General features: G+C 46.0%; 1 protein-coding gene across 3 annotated transcripts in view; it reads right to left on the bottom strand.

Moving 5' to 3' along the window:
- EXOC4 (exocyst complex component 4) overlaps positions 1-21,032 on the bottom strand; it is a 584,936-nt gene that overhangs the window by 45,745 nt on the left and 518,159 nt on the right. For all 3 annotated transcript variants that reach the window (XM_039519696.1, XM_039519697.1, XM_039519695.1), the window contains exon 15: positions 628-769. In XM_039519696.1, the coding sequence (XP_039375630.1) occupies positions 628-769 (142 nt within the window). The remainder of the gene's footprint in view (positions 1-627; positions 770-21,032) is intronic.

Below are 21,032 nucleotides of genomic sequence, written 5' to 3'. Positions count from 1 at the left end.
GTTTCACAATTCAGGAAGGATGTTAATAAATTAGAGAGGGTTCAACTTCAGGGAAGAGCCATGAGAACGATTAAAGGATCGGAAAAAATGCCTTACAGTGATAGACTCAAGGAGCTCAATCTATGTAGTTTAACAAAGGTTAATGGGTGACTTGATCATAGTCTATAAATACCTATATGTGGAACAAATGTTTGATAATGGGCTCTTTGGTCTGGCAGACAAAGGTGTAACAAGATCCAATGGCTGGAAGCTGAAGCTAGACAAATTCAGACTGGAAATAAAGGCATTTTCAATACGGAGGGTTATTAACTATTGGAAAAATTTACCAAGGGTTGTGACAGATTTCCGATCACTACAATTTTAAAATCAAGATCCAACATGTTTCTAAAATATATGCTGTAGCTGAAACAGGAATTAATTCAGAGAAGTTCTGTGGCTTGGGTTATGCAGGAAGTTAGAGTAGGTGATCACAATAGTCCTTCTGGTTTTCTAATCTATGATCACATCTCTCTCATTGAGAGTAGGGCACCTACTAGAAGAAGCTAATCTAATTACTAAAGCTTTAATAGTAGCCTTAACCTCAAAAGTTCACCTGCTCACTCTAGATTCAGAGGTTCTATGCCATACCTGACTTCCAAATGCAGAACCAGCAAGCAGCGGTCAGCCATCTCTTGGAAGGACTTGGCCAGTTCACTCAGCGTTTGCATGATCTGTTCTGACACTGGTGGGAGGTCCATATTTGCATGGCTGTCCTGACCAGGTGACGGCGCTGATATAGATGTGTGTGAGAGAGAGAGAGAGAGAGAGAGAGAGAGAGAGAGAGAGAGACAGAGACTACGTATTAATGGTTGGGAATATATTTAATCAAACATCTGTGTTTTAGCAACCATGTCATCTCATTTATTTCCACCTTATGCACATGCATTCTCATAGGTTTAGCTACGCAATAATGTTTAAGATCCTGGAGTACATGAAGCAACAAACTGCTTCTGCAATCGATTAAACTCTAAAGTAGAGCTGAGGAGTTTAATCAACCACCAAAATCATTTGCTTGCAAGTATAATGCAGCACAACGGACATTTCTGCTCCTGGAAGACAAGGGAACATTTACAGCCAGTCCATCTCTCAGGGTACATCTACACAACAGCTGGGAGGGTGATTCCCAACTTGGGTAAACAGACACGCACTAGCTCTGCGTGAGCTAGTGCATGTAAGTTTCCCCAAGCTAATGATTAAAAATAGCAGCGTGGCTGCAGCGGCATATGCAGTAGGCTCAGGCTAGCTGCCGAAGTATGTACCTAAGGGGACAGGTGGGATTATGCACATGATGGTGCTGGTCAAAGCTGCCCTGTGCCACTGTGGCCACACTGCTATATTTAATGCACTAGCTCGAGCACCCAAATTAGGTTTTGGGCCTCTTGTCCTTGGGGGTGGAATCTTGCAATTCTTCCACTCTGAAATTTGGGATCACTATCCCATGTACACCAACCATTTACCACCTGCAAGCCTGACTGCATTGCTTCCCTTTGGGAACCAGTGACCATGACCAACAGCCTTCTTAAAACAATGTTTAGGTAATAGTGGGAATGAAGTATTAGTGAGAAAAAACAAATCACTTGTGCACATATCTATCTTACCTACTGTCCCATAATGGCAACCCAACCAGGCCTAGCTTCTTCAGACACCCTGCCGGGCTCCTGGGTCTGACTTTCTCAGTCCAGGGCCAGGTCTTCGGCGGCAATTCAGCAGCATGTCCCTCTCGGAGGGAAGGACCCGCTGCCGAATTGCTGCTGAAGAATGAAGCGGCGGCGGTAGAGCAGCCTAAGTGCTGCTGATAGCAGCTTTTTTTTTTTTGGTTGTTGTTTTTTTGCCACTTGCGGCGCTTGCACTCACCGGGCGGTGCTTCGAGGCATCGGCAGCACTTCAGCGACAGGTCCTTCACTCACTCCGAGTCTTCTGTTGCACTGAAGGACCCCCTGCCGAAGACCGGGAGTGAGTGAAGGGCCCGCCACGAAAGTGCCGCTGAAAACCCAGAGCGGCTTGCGGGGCCAGGGGCAAATTGCCCCACTTGCCCCCCCCTCTGGGCGCCCCTGTGTCAGTCTGGTTCCCGCCAGCATCCCTGCGAGAATGTCCTTATAAATCCTGCAATCCTCCCAGCAGCTTTTACGAGTGTTGGCGGGCTGTGGCCCTCCCGGGTAAAACCACCTCTGTAGACTGCTGGGGGACCAAGCCAGAGTCATCAGAGCCAAGAGTGCTGATACTGTTAGACAAAAGGGCCAGATATATGCTTAAGCCAAATAAGGCCAGATATATGCTTAAGCTAAATATATGCTCAGGCATTTGTCATCTTCCTCCTGTTTGTTTCATGGACACAAGATATATATATAATGTATACCAAAAATGGGAATGAGTTAAACAAATGTTCCACGACCATGGAAAAGGAATATGAGGAGAACAGATGCTTCCTAATTATTACCAGGCACAAATGAAAAGAATGCATAGGTTAGCAGAATTTGACATGCGAATCGAAGGTATAAAAGGACCTGTCTCGGACCTGTATAGTGTGCTCCTTCTCAGGCACGCAGAGAGAAGACACCCAGCAGCTGACCGAAATAAGAATCTGGTAACCGTCCCCTGTCTCTCAGAGAACTCCACAGGTCACGGAAGCAGGGCGGGGGCAGAGAGGGGAGAGAAACCAACTGCGCGCGCCCCACCAAGCGCGCGGCGCTTGCCTGTGTGGGTTTTGTATAATACCTAAAAGAAGCGCCCCTGCAGTGTAGGTTGTGCATGGGATAGTGGACTGCAGTATGCTATGTTGTTATATCAAATGTGTAATGTTCCTTGTTAAATGATTACTTGCCAATGACTAACTCCACCAGTTCGTGGGCTGTTCTGGGCAATTACTGGGACTTGGAACAACCATTGATCCTGTTTTTGACAACAGTTTTCTTGTTCTTTCTATTAATGTTTTGTTGAAACCGAAATTATAATCATTTGAGTAGGCAGTTAGGGAACCTGTGTGTGTATGAAAGGAGTGAATGCTGCTGACCAGGTCTGGGACTAAGATTTCTGCTTCGATGACCAGAAAATCTTGATAGTGGAACCCTGAATGAATGATACTCCTCCTCTTCTTTCCCTCTAATAGATCAGGTCAAAATATAATGGGGTCCTCTCAAAGCACCTTTCTTGTATGTGGAATAATTAAAGCGTTTAGACTCCAGGCTGATTATGGTATTGTATTATGTAAGGACAATCTTATAAAGTTCTGTACTCTGGAATGGGCATCACTCGGGGTGGAAAAACCAGATGGCTCTCATAAGTGCTAGAAATCACTCCTCAGAATGTCAGGAGAGTGGCGAGAGCCAGCTGCCGGGGTTAGCCCTGAGGTTTGGGCGGAGGGGCTGCCCGAGCTAAGAATGCTGCACCAGTGCATATATCGTTAACCATTCGGATCGGGCTGAAACCTCTGATTCAAAAATTCCTGCAGTGTGGATGGCTAAGTAATGGACAGTATCGATTGGTCCAGGACCTGAGACAGATTAACAAACTAAAGCCCCCCTACCCAGTTGTCCCCAATCCCCATACGATTTTAGGCCAAGTACCTAAAGACCACGGCTGGTTGATTTAGAATCTCAAAAGTTGTTTGCCTTTGAATGGGGCCCAATATCTCTGGACCTCACCTGTGCGCCTGAGATTTTGGGCACAGCAAAAAAAGGGACCTGCCCCATTCCTAGCTAACCATCCTGCATGTAACATAGTCCAGTATTGTGATGATCTGCTCTTAAGTACTGAGACAGGGGCAGCCTGCAAGGAGCACACTATAGAGCTCCTTAATTATCTCGGGGAACAAGGATATAAAGTTTCAAGGAAAAAGCTCAATTAGTTAAGCAGCAGGTCACCTTCCTTGGATACCACCTCTGCCAAGGAGTCAGTTTGGGTAAAGAGCGGATCCAGGTTATACTTGATAGTCCATTTCTGGGACTGACTGGCTTTGCCAGACCATTATATGAGTCCCTGACTAAGGAAGGTTTGCTTCACTGGGTATGGACCAAGGAAATGGAAAAAGCATTTCGAGAGTTCAGCCTCCGGCTCTAGCCCTCCCAGATTCGCCATTCACCCAGTCCTGTGCCAGAGGTCAGGACCAACCTGGTGACCCATTGGCTACTATTCAAAGTCTTGGACCAGATACTGGGAACTGGTGCTGGGGAAAAGCATCTAAACCCCAGTCGACATACTAGATATGAAGTGGGGCCCTGTTGGCCCCCAATCTGACCTTTAAGACAGTCAGTTCCCTTAACCCGGCCACTTTTACTGCCGACCCTCAGGCCTCCTCTGAGGCATGACTGTATTGAAGTCTTACAACAAGAGACCAAACCCGATCTGATCTCTCAGACGATGTTGAGGATATGTTGTAAATGGCAAGCGATTTACTGGGGCAGCGGTGGTGATTGTTTAGACTCAGCCCCAACTTATCTGCTCAGGCAGCGGAACTAGTGGCTCTCATTGAGGCTCTCCGCTTGGGAGCTGGGAAAACCCTTAACTTGTATACTGACAGTCGGCATGCCTACATGGTAGTGCATGCACATGGGACCCTGTGGAGAGAAAGAGGATTCATTACGGCCTCAGGACAAAAGATTGCACATGGGAGCCTCATTAAAATGTTGCTCGAGGCCCTAATGCCCCCTCTCGGTTGCCGTGGATACATGTGCGAGAGGCCGAACAGCGGAGGTATAATCAGCTGGCTGATCAGGCTATGGCTTCTCATGGTTCAGGACACTGGGCCGGAGAGGTCAAGCCCAGGCTGGCGGAGGCCGGCAGGTTTCCTCTGGATGGTGGAGACTGCCTGGGATTGAAGGTTTTTGTCCCCAGGCCAGTACTCCAGGAAATCTTCCGGCTCTGCATAGAGAGGGACATTTGGGGTCTGGGGCAATGGTTGATTTGGCCTCCAGATCCCTTAAGGGCTGGGTATGCACATGGAGGCCCAGAGAATTGTTAATAACTGTGCCGTCTGTCAACAAACTAACCAGAAGGGATGTGGCCCTCCTGCCTATAAATACCTGCTTGTATTTGTTGATCAACTTACCGGATGGGTGGAATGTTACCCACCGGCATTTGTCAGGCCGGGCTGTCACCAAGGCCCTGGTACAAGAAATACTTCCCATCTCCTGAGGTAATTGAATCTGATAGGAAGCCACTTTGTTTCACAAGTGGTCCAGCAGGTGTCCCAGGCTCTGGAAAGGATGAATAGAACTCTCAAAGATACTCTTACTAAAATATGCACAGAATTCTTAAACTTTCACCCTTTGAGCTGGTCTTAGTACTTATCCCAGGGTTCCGACTTATTATGGAAACAGGTTTCCGGGTTGCAATCTGTTTTGTTACAGCTGCATCGCATCCATTCCGGATCGGTGACCAGGTCCTTATCAAACGGTCCACACACTGTTTCACTCATCAGCCAGAGCAACAAATGGACACACCACGCGGTTCCTGAGTCCGGACTGAAAGGACTATTTTAGAAAAAAAACGATAATGAACTTATTACTGATACTATTGCTTATGTATTCACACTGCTACTATGTTTGGGAAAATAGGTTTGTACAACTAGGGGAAACAATAGCTAATTCCTTTAATCTTAGCAGTTGCTGGATTGGAATGAGTGGCCTTGGGTAGCCCAGCCAGTACAAGCTAAATGGTGGATTAGTAATTTGAGTATAGTCCATGATGGAACGGGACATTGGACTGAGGATAGCAGTCCTTGGTGCCTCTATTCTTCTGGAATAGGGATCCTTTGTCTCAATCGGACTCGACCAGAGGGAGTGTATGTGGGAGAAAGCCGATGTGACTGGACCCTATCTCTAGGGTTTGACTGCTACGATCACCCTAGTTGCCAATGACTGTTCTAAATATCAACATACAACTCACTAATCATAGCTGGGTACAGTGTTCTTTCCAACATCATTTGTAAGGCAGATCATTTCTTTGATTCCCTCTTTATAAGCTGCCAGCGATGATACCATCAGTAAGGACTATGTGGTACGTTGGTATCAGTGGGCATGGCAGCTAACCCATTTTAACCATTTCTGGTCTACGACCGATAGCCCTAAATTTGGCTGTAATTGTGCTTGGAGGAAGGAAATGAAACTATTGTAATCCCCCATCATCCTAGGGGTCCCTAGAAATGGGTAACTCTTTATATTATGAAGGCCATTACTGGATATGGATTGCCTCCAAATTGGTCAGGAATATGTTATGTCGGGTACTTTAGGCCCTTGTTCTTCCTGCTACCCCAGGTACAGGGAGGCAAATTGGGAGTCAAGGTATATGATGATCTGATTAGGAGAGGCGGTCTGTGGATTCTTCATTGACCGCTGGAAGCTCCCAAACGTGGGGAGCTCAGGAATGGCCCCTGAAAGAATTATAAAACATTATGGACCAGCTACATGGAATCCAAATGAGTGGATTTCAGAAATTGGATAATTAGGCTGCAAGCCATCTTAGAAATAATAACTAATCAAAGATCAGTCCACTCAGATGAGAAATGTGATTTATCAGCACCATCTAGTTCTTGATTATTTGTTGGCAGAGGAAGGAGGAATCTGTGCAAAGTTAGCGAGTCTAATTGCTGCTTACAAATAGATGATAATGGAAAAGCAGTAAAACAAATAACAAAGGAATTGGGTCCAAACCTGGGGTGGTTGGAATAGAAGGTTTTCTTTTGTGCTTTTATTACAACCCTACTAACCCTAGCGCTCCTGTGTAGTCACCTTGGTTGGTGAATCGAATGATACATCAACGGATGATGGCTATGTATCAGCCAGTAAAAGCTGAAGACTCTCAAATTGCTTTAATTGTTAGACAAAAGGGCCAGATATATGCTTAAGCCAAATAAGGCCAGATATATGCTTAAGCTAAATATATGCTCAGGCATTTGTCATCTTCCCTCCTGTTTCCCAGTGCTACCCCCGTCCAAAGTTTCATGGACACAAGATATATATATAATGTATACCAAAAATGGGAATGAGTTAAACAAATGTTCCACGACCATGGAAAAGGAATATGAGGAGGAACAGATGCTTCCTAATTATTACCAGGCACAAATGAAAAGAATGCATAGGTTAGCAGAATTTGACATGTATAAAGGACCTGTCTCGGACCTGTATAGTGTGCTCCTTCTCAGGCACGAGCCGAGAAAGACACCCGCTCAGCTGACCGAATAAAGAATCTGGTAACCGTCCCCCTGTCTCTCCGTGCCTCCTTGGGGTAATTGGAAACGCTCCAGGGGGAACGAGCCTATTTGGCTAACAATACTGTCCCTTAAGCGCTCATAGGCAGAAGCTGATTAAGCGACCATCTTGAGCCATCTCCTTCCTGACTAACCCATTCTAGATGGCCACCTGCTGGGAAGTCCTTAATCAAAGATAGTCGTATAGAAACCAGGCTGGCATACAGTATTTCGAAGTATTTCTATTTGTCACACCCCTCGTTCCCAGAACACTAAACCATGCTGCCTTTCAGAGGAGTGTGTCAATTAGTATCTTAGGCTATGTCTACACTACGACCTAGTGGTGCAATTCTCCTGCTTGCATATATACACTCATGGTAGCTTGATGTGACTATAAATAGCAGTGTAGCCACGGTAACACAGGCAGCGGCAGCGACTACAAACCCACCTGAAAACTTAGCATGGTTCAGCCGGGCCTCTGCTGCCCGTGCTACCGTGGCTCCAGTATTATTTATACCCCTGCTAGCTCTCATTGGGCTACCATGAGTATATGCCCACGAGCAGGGAAATCACTCTTAGGTAGTAGCAATAAAAGGTTCTTTGTCCTTCAGTGGACCAACCACTAGTGAAAGAAATCATGCACACACACTACTTGGGAAAGAAGGCATGAATGCTACAGTCACCAAGGGCTTAGTGAAAAGACGGGGGGACTGATTAATTTAAAGTCTTCTCTTGCCATGTAACCACAAAAAAAAACCCTTCACAAAATGAATCTACTCTAGTTCTTAAGCTTCTTCAGAGCCCCAGAAAAATTATTCTGTAAAGAAAGCAAATAAATGAAAAATCCCTAAAAACATCTAATGATCATTTGTAAGTAAAACAGATCAAGATAAACACAGAAGACGGCAGCAAAATTAAAAAGAAATTAGCAATAACAATGAAAAGGATTGCACAATGCAAACAACCAAATTGTGCATCTAATTTTACTGTAAGCGACAGCAAAAGAAAAATGTGCATATAGTGAAAAAGCATAAAAATGGGGGTTCTCTGGGAAGATTGGTTTACGAACTCTCCTCTAGGCTCAGTCAGTGAAATTTATGAACATGGAGACAGTAGCGAGTAAAGAAAGTCAGAGCCCAGGAAGCAAAGACAAGTGAAAATAATTAACTAGCTCCTAAATGTCAAAGGGAAAAATACAAGGAAGTAACCCTGATGGAATCTGCTCAGGGTGATTGCAGACAAGGTTGGGAAGTGTGTGCATAACACACCCACCCACCAATCTTTACAAGCAATATACAGCGTATTTATAAATGCAGCTCAATATTCTCTTTGAGGTTTTCCATACAAGGAAAACGGTAATCAGCTGGGCTGCTAAGTCCCTATCTCAGTGCAAGCATGTTAATAGGTGATTCCAGGACGGCGTTTGGAAAGACAAGTTAATGCTTTTGCATTTAGGCCCCGACCCTGTCACCTGCTGAGTACTCTCAACTGTCATTCATTTCAACGGGGGAGGGGCGCTCCCTGGATCTTGCAGGATCAGGTCTGAGGTTATTTATTTTGTCACAGTTTTAGTCAGGAAGTCTCTCTCCCTCCCTCCCGTCACCACACACAACTCTCTTCAAAGGGGTAAAAAAAACAATTTTTCATTCAATTTATAATAAAATATTCCTTAAATCCATGGAAAAGGCTCTTGGATTCAGCTGCTCCCCGAGTCGGGGAGCTGCGCCTGGGGTATTTTAAGTGCAAGAATCATTTTCCTTTAATCAGCTGAAGGTGATGGTGGGGCAGCAAGCTACCTAAGAAACCAGAATGGCCTGTTGCAGCTCCCTCTGCTAGTGCCTCGTTAGAGGGCAGGGAGATGGATGGCTGTGTCATCTGAAATACAAGACTCAGCTAATCTCCCTTGCAGTGGTTTTGTGTGTGTGTGTGTGTGTGTGCGCACGCACACACACACACACAGCTCTTCAATTCATTTGCAGTGATTTAAGTAAAGATAGAAATACATTTGGTGGTGGTAGGGAGATGGAAATGGGACAATCTGCTCTTTATTTAAATCAAATGTGGAAAAGTCAATTTGGGCGGCTCATTACACCAGACCGGCGGGTGGAGGGCTGGGGGGAAGGACCCAAGATGGTAGTTGCTGCTTTCAGAGGCTGTAGATCAATTCCTCCCAGTTAAGTCGAGTACTGCACTGCAGTGAGAGGCGGGTTTGGATTTCTACAGCTGGATGGCCCTTCCTGAAGACGTCTCTTTTTTCCTTTCCACAAGGGGAGGAAGACATTAATGCAAGACGAACTATCACATTAAATTAAATCTGCAAAAAAACTATGTAAAATTATGAGATTTTAATGACAAAAATATCTGGACTCTGGATCATAGAGAGATTAAGTGACATGCCCAAGGTCGCACAATAAACTTATGACAGAGCAAGACACTGACTGAAGATTTCTTAAGCCCCAGCCTAGTGTCTTAATAACAAGAACACATCCCCTTCCTTCCAGAATCAAGGTCTCTATAGCAGGATCTATTCCAGCTTGGCCTCCTTCTATTACAACAGGGTCTTTTTGTCCAGCATGGTGTGCAACCAGCTTGTCAATGTTGGGATCAACACAGGTACTTTCCTTCCTCTTCCTCGTCTTGTGTCTGGTGGAATAGTTAGTTCAGCAGTGGAGAGCCAGCCACTGAGCAGATCCCCTGTTCCCCCAGGTCTTGCTCTAGGCACCAGTAATTCCATCATCCCATACTTTTCTCAGCCAATGTGGTCATGGAGAGTGGGTGGGGTAAGAGATACTCAAGGCACTGAGGGCCTTAAAGGTCCTGATCAGAGTCTTTAAACGGGATCTGGTATAGGAGAAGGAGCCAGTGCAGCTTACAGAGCGCAGGCTGATGAACTTGGCGGCCTGTGGTAAATGTCACCCAATGGCAGGTGAACCCCATGCTGCCTTTCGGGGTAGGGTGACCAGACGTCCTGATAAAATTGGGACTGTCCCGATTTTTAGGCATTTGTCCCGCGTCCTGATCGATGTTTGGTCGGAATGCAATTTGTCCCGATATATTGCACTCCTGTTTTTTTTTGTTTTGTTTTGTTCCGCTGACGGGACTCCTCCCCGCTCTGCCGGTGGGACTCCGGGACTCCATTTTTTTCCTCTCTGCCGGTGGGACTCCACGCTTCTTTTTTTTTTTTGCTGTGTCGGCGGGACCCACCCCCCATGTGTCCCAATTATTTTCTTCATCGCATCTGGTCACCCTATTTCAGGGACAGTGCATAGGAGTGCTCTTCTGGAAATGCAATAGGAAATGCATTAGCAATAGGAGATGAATAGTAATTCAGCAAAGTAGCAGGATGGGCACGCATCCACGTCTTCTGCTGCTTGGTGGCACCTACAAGGAATCTTGGCCAGATGGTCAGTTTTCTCATTCAGCTAAAAGTCAGACCTGCTGGACAACTAAATCACCCAGGATTTTTAAATATTGGCAAGCAACATGACTGCTAAGCAGTAACTAACTAAATTTCATTTGTCTGAACTGGGTTGGGTTGTCCTGCTGGACAACAGGATTTTCCCTAGCCTACTCCGGGTGCTGCCAAAACAGAGAGAAAAACAAAGAACAAATGTTTCATTCCACCAAACTTAGGAAAAATAAATCCAGTGTGCTGGTTGTCACCAATGATTTCAATCATTTTGTAATTCAAAGCGATGCTGGTGACTCTTGAAACACTGTGCCTTGTAAATCGATGGATGTAAACTACAAGACCTCGGGAATATTAAACGAAACCTGCAGTGTTCCACATATACAAACCTATGTAACCAATCAACACCTATATTGCAAGCGCTCTGCCCACTTCCTGCTTGATTAGAATGACTACTAGCAGATTTGAATGATTTAATAGCATTGGGGAGCAAATCAGTTTGGGATTACAGGCTCTGATTTAGCTACGGCACAATCTAAACCCGTGAAGTAAACCTAGTGTGTGCATGCATGCGTGTTTTCATATATTAGATAAAATGTATTTATATAAATAAATGGTTTCTGTTTGCATTTCAGAAAAGAACATCACAATACAATTTTATAACTCTGCTAAAAGAAAGCCAGTGCTTGGTCACATTCAGACGCATGTCCATGATGTGGACTATAAGGTGGACAGAAAACTGGCTAGATTGTCGGGCTCAATGGGTAGTGATCAATGGCTCCATATCTAGTTGGCAGCTGGTATAAAGCAGAGTGCCCCAAGGGTTGGTCCTGGGGCTGGTTTTGTTCAATATCTTCATTAATGATCTGGAGGATGGCGTGGACTGCACCCTTAGCAAGTTTGCAGATGACACTAAACTGGGAGGAGTGGTAGATACACTGGAGGGCAGGGATAAGATAGAGAGAGACCTAGACAAATTAGAGGATTGGGTCAAAAGAAATCTGATGAGGTTCAACAAGGACAAGTGCAAAGCCCTGCACTTAGGATGGAAGAATCCCATGCACTGCTACAGACTAGGGACCGAGTGGCTAGGTAGCAGTTCTGCAGAAAAGGACCTAGGGGTTACACTAGATGAGAAGCTGGATATGAGTCAACAGTGTGCCCTCATTGCCAAGAAGGCTAACAGCATTTTGGGCTGTATAAGTAGGAGCATTGCCAGCAGATCGAGGGATGTGATCATTCCCCTCTATTTGGCATTGGTGAGGCCTCATCTGGAGTACTGTGTCCAGTTTTGGGCCCCACACTACAAGAAGGATGTGGAAAAATTGGAGAGAGTCCAGCGGAGGGCAAAAAAAATGATTAGGAGGCTGGAGCACATGACTTATGAGGAGAGGCTGAGGGAACTGGGATTGTTTAGTCTGCAGAAAAGAAGACTGAGGGGGGATTTGATAGCTGCTTTCAACTACCTGAAAGGGGGTTCCAAAGAGGATGAATCTAGACTGTTCTCAGTGGTAGCAGATGACAGAACAAGGAGTAAAGGTTTCAAGTTGCAGTGGGGGAGGTTTAGGTTGGATATTAAGAAAAACTTTTTCGCTAGGAAGGTGGTGAAGCACTGGAATGGGTTCCCTAGGGAGGTGGTGGAATCTCCTTCCTTGGAGGTTTTTAGGGTCAGGCTTGACAAAGCCCTGGCTGGGATGATTTAGTTGGGGATTGGTCCTGCTTTGAGCAGGGGGTTGGACTAGATACCTCCTGAGGTCCCTTCCAACCCTGATAGTATATGATTCTGCCAGGGACATTAGGAACAGCCGCTCACCTTTTACTTCTCACTCTGTTCTAGTTTATATAGCTTCTCATACCGTGCACACAGCAGTAGTATCTGAGCACTTGCCGGTAGTGCACTGAGCAACGTGACTAACGTCCGTCACATATGGTTCTTTTACCCTCTCCCTGGGGCTGAAGCATATGTAGTGGAGTATTTTGTTTGGAGCTTTTTTTAATATGTTACAGTAGAGAAGGTAAGGACAAAAAATGCACACTTAGAGTGGAAGGTGGTGAGGTCTATGATGGTCCTTAGCTGCTGGGGGAGCCCACTCCACAATCCTGGGGCCAGCAAGATTTACTCATTGTCAGATGAAAACAGCAAATCACTGCGAAGTGCTAACTACAAATAAACGCATGAGGAAGGATACTGTTGTGGTTACTGCTTTGGACTAGACCTCTGGAGGCCCAGGTTCAGTGCATGGCTCTGCAACAGACTCCCTGTGTGACCTTGGGCAAGTCACTGAATCTCTTTGTGCTCTAAGTCACCAACTGTCAAATGGTGCTAATATTTCCTTTGCACGCCATGGCTATTTAGAATGTGAGCTCTTCGAGTCAAGGAATGTCTCTTATCGTGTTTGCAGTTTCTAGCACAGTGGGGCAGGCGCTGATCTCACTTGGGGCCTTTGGGCACTCATGTAATAAAAATAAATACGAATAAACGGTATTTGACAGAAAAGGCCTGGTAAGGAGAGGGAAGAAATCAGACAGACTAGCAAATGTTTGCTTTCTAAAGAAGCAAACAGGAGGAGCACACACAAGTATGTACAATGGGTATGTGTCAGATCTGACATCAAGGATTTATTTCAAGTAGATTTCTTAGGGGGAGGCAAACATCAGGAGACCTCTACACGTTTTGAAGCCAGCAACAGGACGGTCAAGAGATGTCTTTTTAGAATATCACAATTAGCAACGCCATCTTTCTTTCAATTAAGCCTCAGATCTTCACGCCCTTTGTCAGTGTGGGTACAGACTTGGGTACAGGAAAGAAACGGCCCTGGGTGATGTTGGTACATAATTGCTTCCTGGGGATGGATGAAGAACAGGCATCGATGCTGATGCTGTTAGATCAGGGGTGGGCAAACTTTTTGTCCTGAGGGCCACATCAGGTTTCCGAAACTGTATGGAGGGCTGGGTGCAGTGTATTAAATTGCTCCCCTTAGGAATGTGCTACTTTTGGTGTACTACTTACGACTGCCAGTCCTGGTGTTCTGAGCAGCATGGTCAGAGGATGGGGGTGGGGTGGGGGTTAGATAAGGGCAGGGGTCCTGGGGGCAGACAGGGGACAGGGAGTGGTTGGATAGGCGTGGGAGTCCCGAGGTGTGTGGATAGGAGTTGGGGCAGTCAGGGGACAGGGAGCAGGGGTTGGATAGGGTGGAGGTTCCAGGGGGCAGTTAGGGGTGGGGTTCCTGGGACAGGGCAGTCAGGGGACGAGGAGCGGTGGGGGTTGGATGGGTCGGGGTTCTGAGGGGGGCAGTCAGGGGGCGGGAAGTGGGAGGGGGCAGATAGGGGGTGGGGGCTGGGCTGTCTGGGGAGGCACACCCTTCCCTACCTGGGTGTAGTGTATTAAATTGCTCCCCGTAAGAATGTGCTACTTACAGTGTACTACAGTACTTATGGATGCCAGTCCTGGTGCTCCATAAGTAGCACATTCCTACGGGGAGCAATTTAATACACTACACGCAGCGGCTCTTGCAGCTGTGCTGCCCAGCAGGAGCTCACAGCCCCGCCGCCCAGAGCACCGACGGCACAGCGAGCTGACGGTGCAGGGGAGGGGCCGGGGGGTAGCCTCCCCGGCTGGGACTTCAAGGGCTGGGCAGGACAGGCCCGCAGGCCGGATGTGGCCTGCGGGACGTAGTTTGCCCACCTCTGTGTTAGATCTATCAGCTGCCTTTGATGCTGCTGTGTGAGACTGCAGTGAGAGAGTTACCCTCTTGGGTAGCTCTGTTCTGTCCTTGCTCTGCATTCCTAGAGTGGGGTGTAGGGCAACAGCTCATCATCCAAAGGTGCTGTTATTATATGGAGTTCCACAAAGTTAGGTTGTGTCTCCCCTTCTATTCAACCAGTACGGGGCCTTTGGGAGGGACTATTAAGTGGCACATTCTGTGGAGTTTTCAGTATGCTGATGTCCCTCAGCTCTAATTCTCTATCTCACCTGAACCAGGCAGGAAACAACCTCAAACATATACAATTAAAAAGCCATGTAACCAATAAGAAATGCAAAGTTGTTAAACTTAAATGATTTTCTCTTTGTGGGAATAACAACTGGGACACTGCTCTCAAACAATTCTTTTCTTTTTGTGCTTACATATTTTTCCTTCCACTTTGATCTCTTGCTGTTGTTGCAATGCGGTTTGGATCTAATTTAGAGTGTAAACACCAAGAAGCAGGGACTTTGTCTTTTTATCTTCTTGCAAAGGGCTATGAACACTTGTGGCGCTAAAGAAATAATAAACAACAACTTTATGCAAGCCATATGTCCACTTAGAATCACAGGACTGGAAGGGACCTCGAGAGGTCGTCTAGTCCAGTCCCCTGCACTCATGGCAGGACTAAGTATTATCTAGACCATTCCTGACAGATGTTTGTCTAACCTGCTCTTAAAAATCTCCAATGACAGAGACTCCACAACATCCCTAGACAATTTATTCCAGTGCTTAACCACCCTGACAGTTAGGAAGCTTTTCCTAATGTCCAACCTAAACCTCCCTTGCTGCAATTTAAGCCCATTGCTTCTTGTCCTATCCTCAGAGGTTAAGGAGAACAATTTTTCTTCCTACTGCTTGTAACAACCTTTTACATACTTGAAAATTGTTATCATGGCCCTCTTTTCCAGACTAAACAAACTCTATCCTCCCTCATAGGTCATGTTTTCTAGACCTTTAATCATTTTTGTTGCTCTTCTCTGGACTCTCTCCAATTTGTCCACATCCTTCCTGAAATGCGGCGCCCAGAACTGTACACAATACTCCGGCTGAGGCCTAATCAGTGTGGAGTAGAGCGGAAGAATTACTTCTCATGTCTTGCTTACAATACTCCTGCTAATACATCCCAGAATGATGTTTGCTTTTTTGGCAATAGAATTACACTGTTGACTCATATTTAGCTTGTGATCCACTCTGACCCCCAGATCCCTTTCCACAGTACTCCTTCCTTGGCAGTCATTTCCCATTTTGTATGTGATCCACTGATAACTACTCTCTGGGAACGGTTTTCCAACTAGTTTTGCACCCACCTTATAGTAGCTCTATCTAGGTTGCATTTCCCTAGTTTGTTTATGAGAAGGTCATGCGAGACAGTATCAAAATGTTTACTAAAGTCAAGATACATCACATCTACTGCTTCCCCCAGTCCACAAGGCTTGTTACTCTGTCAAAGAAAGCTATTAAGTTGGTTTGACACAATTTGTTGTTGACAAATCCATTCTGTTACTTATCACCTTAAGTAATTATTGCTTAATTATTTGTCCCATTATCTTTCCGGGTGTGACGGTACCGCCCATAAGGCTTTATGGAAATATGCTCAGAATGTGTTTTATGCTACATATGCCATGTAACATATCTCTGTAAAGGTTATGATCTCCTGAATCTATTAATCCTATTTGTATGCATGTGTCATTTTTGTATTCGAAGTTATGAATATTGGCTGTGTACTGGCTTGATTTCTAAGATTACACTGGCGCTTTGTAGCGCCGCAATTTGCAGCGCTGCAGAGGGTGTGTTTTCACACCCTGCTGCAGTGCTGCAAATTTGTAAGTGTAGCCAAGCCCTGAATAACTTTAGTAGGGCATTTGGTCAGTTCCTGGAGAAAGGAATGTTGAAGTGTACCTAATCAAGAAACACTTAAAGGAAAATGAATCTTAGAATGCTCCAATCCACATAAGAAGTCTACTTGAAGACGTTCAAGGTAGCATGCGACCCACGGCTGCTACCTGGTAAGAAACTGTGAGTCATGCATGGACATGTGACTTGCCCAGGTGACTCCAAAACTCCATCTTGGAGCTGGGCTTTGCATAGGAAAGAGGAGGGGGTCTCCACCCACAAGAGAGTCTATTTAAGCCCGGGGGAGACCCCCTCCATTTTGTCTTCAACTTCCACCCCACCCCACCCAGGATACCTGAAAGAAACTGGAACAAAGGACAGTGACTGCAAGGGGTGTGAGTGATTGCTGGACCCAGGCTCAAAGGAGATTAGTCTGTAAAAGGGAGCATTCTGGAACTGGTGAGGATCTTATCTGTATTCAGTTTGATTAGACATAGATTTGCATGTTTTAGTTTATTTTGCTTGGTGACTTACTTTGTTCTGTCTGTTACTACTTGGAACCACTTAAATCCTACTTTCTGTATTTAATAAAATCACTTTTTACTTATTAATTAACTCAGAGTATGTATTAATACCTGAGGAGGCAAACAGCTGTGCGTATCTATCAGTGTTATAGAGAGCGAACAATGTACGAGTTTGCTCTGCATAAGCTTTATACAGGGTAAAACAGATTTATTTGGGGTTAGACCCCATTGGGAGTCGGGTATCTGAGTGTTAGAGACAACCACACTTCTGTAAGCTGTTTTCAGTTAAGTCTGCAGCTTTTGGGCACTTAGTTCAGACCCTGGGTCTGTGTTGGAGCAGATGGGTGTGTCTGGCTCAGCAAAACAGGGTGCTGGATTCCCAGGCTGGCAGAGGGAAAGCAGGGGCAGGAGTAGACTTGGCACATCAGGTGGCAGCTCCCAAGAGGGTTTCTGAGATCCAACCCATCACACCGGGTACAGTCTGTAATTCCCTGGGTTGTCCTTATTTCAGTTTTTATAGATTGGCGCTATATTTCCTATATCTCTATATAAAATATTTTGACTCTCATAGTGCCGACGGGATATTTGGATATTGATTAGAGCTAGATGAATTTTTTTGGACAAAACTTTTTTTTCACCAAAAAATGCAGATTCAGGTCAACTGAAATATTTCACGAATTCCTGCTGAATTTTTCTAAATTAAAAAAACAACTCCAAAAAGATCTGAAAAAAAATCAAAATGTTTAGTTTTGACATCTTCTAAATTTTCAATTTTTCAATTTGAAGCAACTTTTCATTTTGAAACGTCAATTTCATTAGACTTTTCTTTTAACGGGTAAAAAAGTTAAAAGTAAAATGAAACGTCATTTTAGTTCCAACAAAATATTTTATTTTACTCAAAACAATTCGTTTCCTACTTTTCTGTTTTGCCAAAACTTTTCCTTTCAGGTTGACCTGAAATGATTTTCCCCCTTGGTTTTTCAGGTTGGTCAGTTAAACAAAAATTCAGCTATTTGCACCGCTGTAGTAGTGGGTTTTCTGTTCAGCCTGTTGTAGAGATATGGGAAATTGTGAGCTAAATCCAGATTTGGATTACGACACCCTTCCCATTCATACACCGCTACCCCGATATAACGCTGTCCTCAGGAGACAAAAAAATCTCACAGTGTTATAGGTGAAACTGCGTTATATCGACTTACTTTGGGCCCCCTCCCCGTTCCTTGTTCCCTGACTGCCCCTCCAGAGACCCCTGTCCCTAATCACCCCTAGAACCCCACCCCCCTCCTCCTTGTCCCCTGACTGCTCTGACCCCTATCCACATCCCCTGCCCCCTGACAGGCACTCACCAGCAGCGGCGGGAAGCAGAGCAACGCGGCCCCAGCCCGCTCCACTCCACCACCTCCCAGCCGGTGAGTGCGGGGAGGTTGGGGAAAGGATGCCCCCCGTACTCACCTGCGGCAGGAAGCGGAGTGACGCAGCCCCAGCCCCAGCCCCAGCCGTGTCGCGGGTGGTGGGGGGAGGGAGGTCCCACACTCACCTGCGGCGGGAAGCAGAGCACAACGGCTGAGAGCTGGTGGAGTGGAGCGGGCTGGGACTGGGCTGCTCCATTTCCGCCGCTGCCGGTGAGTGCGGGGGGGATCCCTTCCCCCAAGCTGCCTCCCCCGAGCGACATGGCTGGGGCAAGGATGAGGGAAGCGGAGCGGGCTGTTCCCGGCCCGCCGCTAATCCCCCGGGCCACTCTGGGACTCCTGGGCCCCAAAATTGCCCCCCATAGCTCCTGCCTCCTAGACCGGGGCGGTGGGGGGGAGAAGCCCCTGACCGCCCCCAAGATACTCTGCCCCTTATCCAACCCCTTGGGCCCGACCTGGCACCCTTAACATGCCGCTCAGAGCAGCGTGTCAGAGCTTTACTGCGTTCTATGTGAACCCGTGTTATCTCGGGTCGTGTTACATCGGGGTAGAGGGGTAGTTAGGGGTGTTTAGACTGAGGGTTTGAGCCTACTTTACACAGGCAGGACTGCACTACAACTACTTGTCTAAAAAACCTTGTCTTCCTACCTACCACGGTTTCCAGCTTGTCCTGAAAAAGCAATAAAAAAATCCCCAATTGGCAAAAGTTAAGCACTGCAGATCAGTACTCTGGCTTTCACTTCCGGGACCTGGGCGACGACAGCTGTAGAAAGATGATTTAGTTAATCTTTTTAGTCCCTGACCCTGAAAACACTCATACATGGATGTTGCTTTACTCAGCTGAGTCGCCCCATTGACTTGAGACGACTCATGTAAGTAAAGTTCCAAAAGTGTAAATTTGCCTGATCTTTAATGGGCAGTTGCTCAAAGGAACAGGGGGAGGGGGGACACCACATACTTTTGAACATTTCAGCCACCATTCTGGCTGTGGGTCAGGCTTGAGTTTCACTGGCCGACGCAATTTGGGGCCCAGGTGTGGAATAGCAGGTGTGCTGCAGGTCAGGTCTTAGGTTCACTGGCACAGCGATGCTTGTAGGTATAGAGTTTTCACAGCACCTTGAGTACCTGGTTTAAGCACCCTGCACAGTAGGCCAAGCCTGGTTTAAGTTGGCACTATGACTCTCTATGCTATCGTGAGCATCAAATACAGACATAATCTCTGGACAAAGAGTCTGTCCAAGGCTCCAGGATTCCAGGAACATTTAACACACGCGTGCAAAAAGACCAAGGGACTGAAAATGACTAACCCACATTTATCAAGAGAAATATGAAGTGAAGACCATGGAGACTGGCAAAAATAAAAAGGCACTTCTTTCCTGCATGAGAGGAGGGATTTCAACGGCCAGGCCTGGACCTTACAAATCAAAGATCAGCGTAGGATGGGATTTTCTAAGTGCTCTGCATTGGTCAAACTCAGCTCTTATTGAAATCAATGGCAAAACTCCCCCGGCTTTCAATGGGAGCAAAGTTAGCCCAACACTGAGTGCCTTGAAAATCTCACAATTTGTGAGAGAATTAAATACTCAGACAAAGTCCATACAGGGCAAAGGAGGCAGCATGTTCAGCCTTTGAACGGGGAACATGGAATTTGCATTAACAGCAGCCTCCATCTAGCTAATTAAGGAACAGCATCTAGTCCGCAGCCGGAGGGAACCATGACCATAATAAAAGATAACTAGGGGACTCCGGGGTGAAGATCCTCGGAGCCCTTACTGGCATGTGCCGGGAAAGAGAAGTGAAGTAGAGAACGTGCTAAGAGCAATGGAAGCTATGAGCTTCCTCCCATAAATCTGTGTTTCTAACTACAAGTTAAAACTAAAGCAAGGGAGGAGAGAGGCAGGCCAGCCAAGCTGAAAAAGCATCGCAAACTCATTTGAGATGAGTAGTGATAAGCTGGCCAGGCTGCAGCCCCCATCAGTTCAGCAAACACTAATGATGAGACGAGTGCAGACTGTCACTGGTGATAAAGAGCCAGCTAAACACTCTATTAGTTTTCCATTTTGCGAATTAATGTTCTTTATGGCGTGTGTACACTCGCTGGCTAATGAATTGTCTCGTTAGAACTGCCTGTGGTGCTTCTCGGCTGCCTCTGCTGGCAGGCATAAATTTCACATGGAAATTAGCACTTTAAAAAGGCAATAATTCCTTTAAAAGTGGTTTGTTTTCCATTCGTTTCTGCAAACACACTGCCTGGAGAAAGGGATTATCAGGGAAAAACACACTTCTGAGTTCGAAGGGAGGGAAAGAATAAGAGAGCGGCAGAACATTGTAGCCCCGGGGGAGTGCAAGCCACTGAAGGTGAAGATACCCTCAGACTCACTGGACATTTTTTGAATCCGAGCTCCTGGTAGAGAATGGAAAGAAACAAATTCCTATTCTAAACAGAAATGAACCTAATGACCTACAGAGTAGATTTTCTTCATTGGAAGAAGCCCTCATACCTTATCTGCTCCTGCAGTACATGGATTTTATAGTTCTAGGGCTTGGATATACAAGAATCCCACTGCGTATGTCCGTTTGCTCGTCTAGTGCGTCACTAGGCTAATGCACTTTGCATTCTAACTTCCCTGTTTTCTGTCACTTATACCGTCATTTCCTGCCACTCCCCTGCCAAAGTTTCCTCTTGGGTTGAATTCTCTCATGTTCGGCTCTGAAATGAATTGGTTTGGGACGCTTAACAAAAAATCCATTCAGCTGCTACTGAGTTAGCAGAGGCATTTTTCACCGGTTAAATGTTCAACACCCTCCTTCGTGTACGCTTGGCTAGCTCAGAAACAGCTGCAGGCTTCACCTGGCTAATTCACACTAAAGACTGGGGGTGAAATCCTG

This window comes from Mauremys reevesii, linkage group 1 (genome assembly GCF_016161935.1).
Source record: "Mauremys reevesii isolate NIE-2019 linkage group 1, ASM1616193v1, whole genome shotgun sequence".
Classification (NCBI taxonomy): domain Eukaryota; kingdom Metazoa; phylum Chordata; order Testudines; family Geoemydidae; genus Mauremys; species Mauremys reevesii.
The sequence above is the reverse complement of the archived record's forward strand: the minus strand, read 5'-3'. Positions and strand labels throughout refer to the sequence as shown.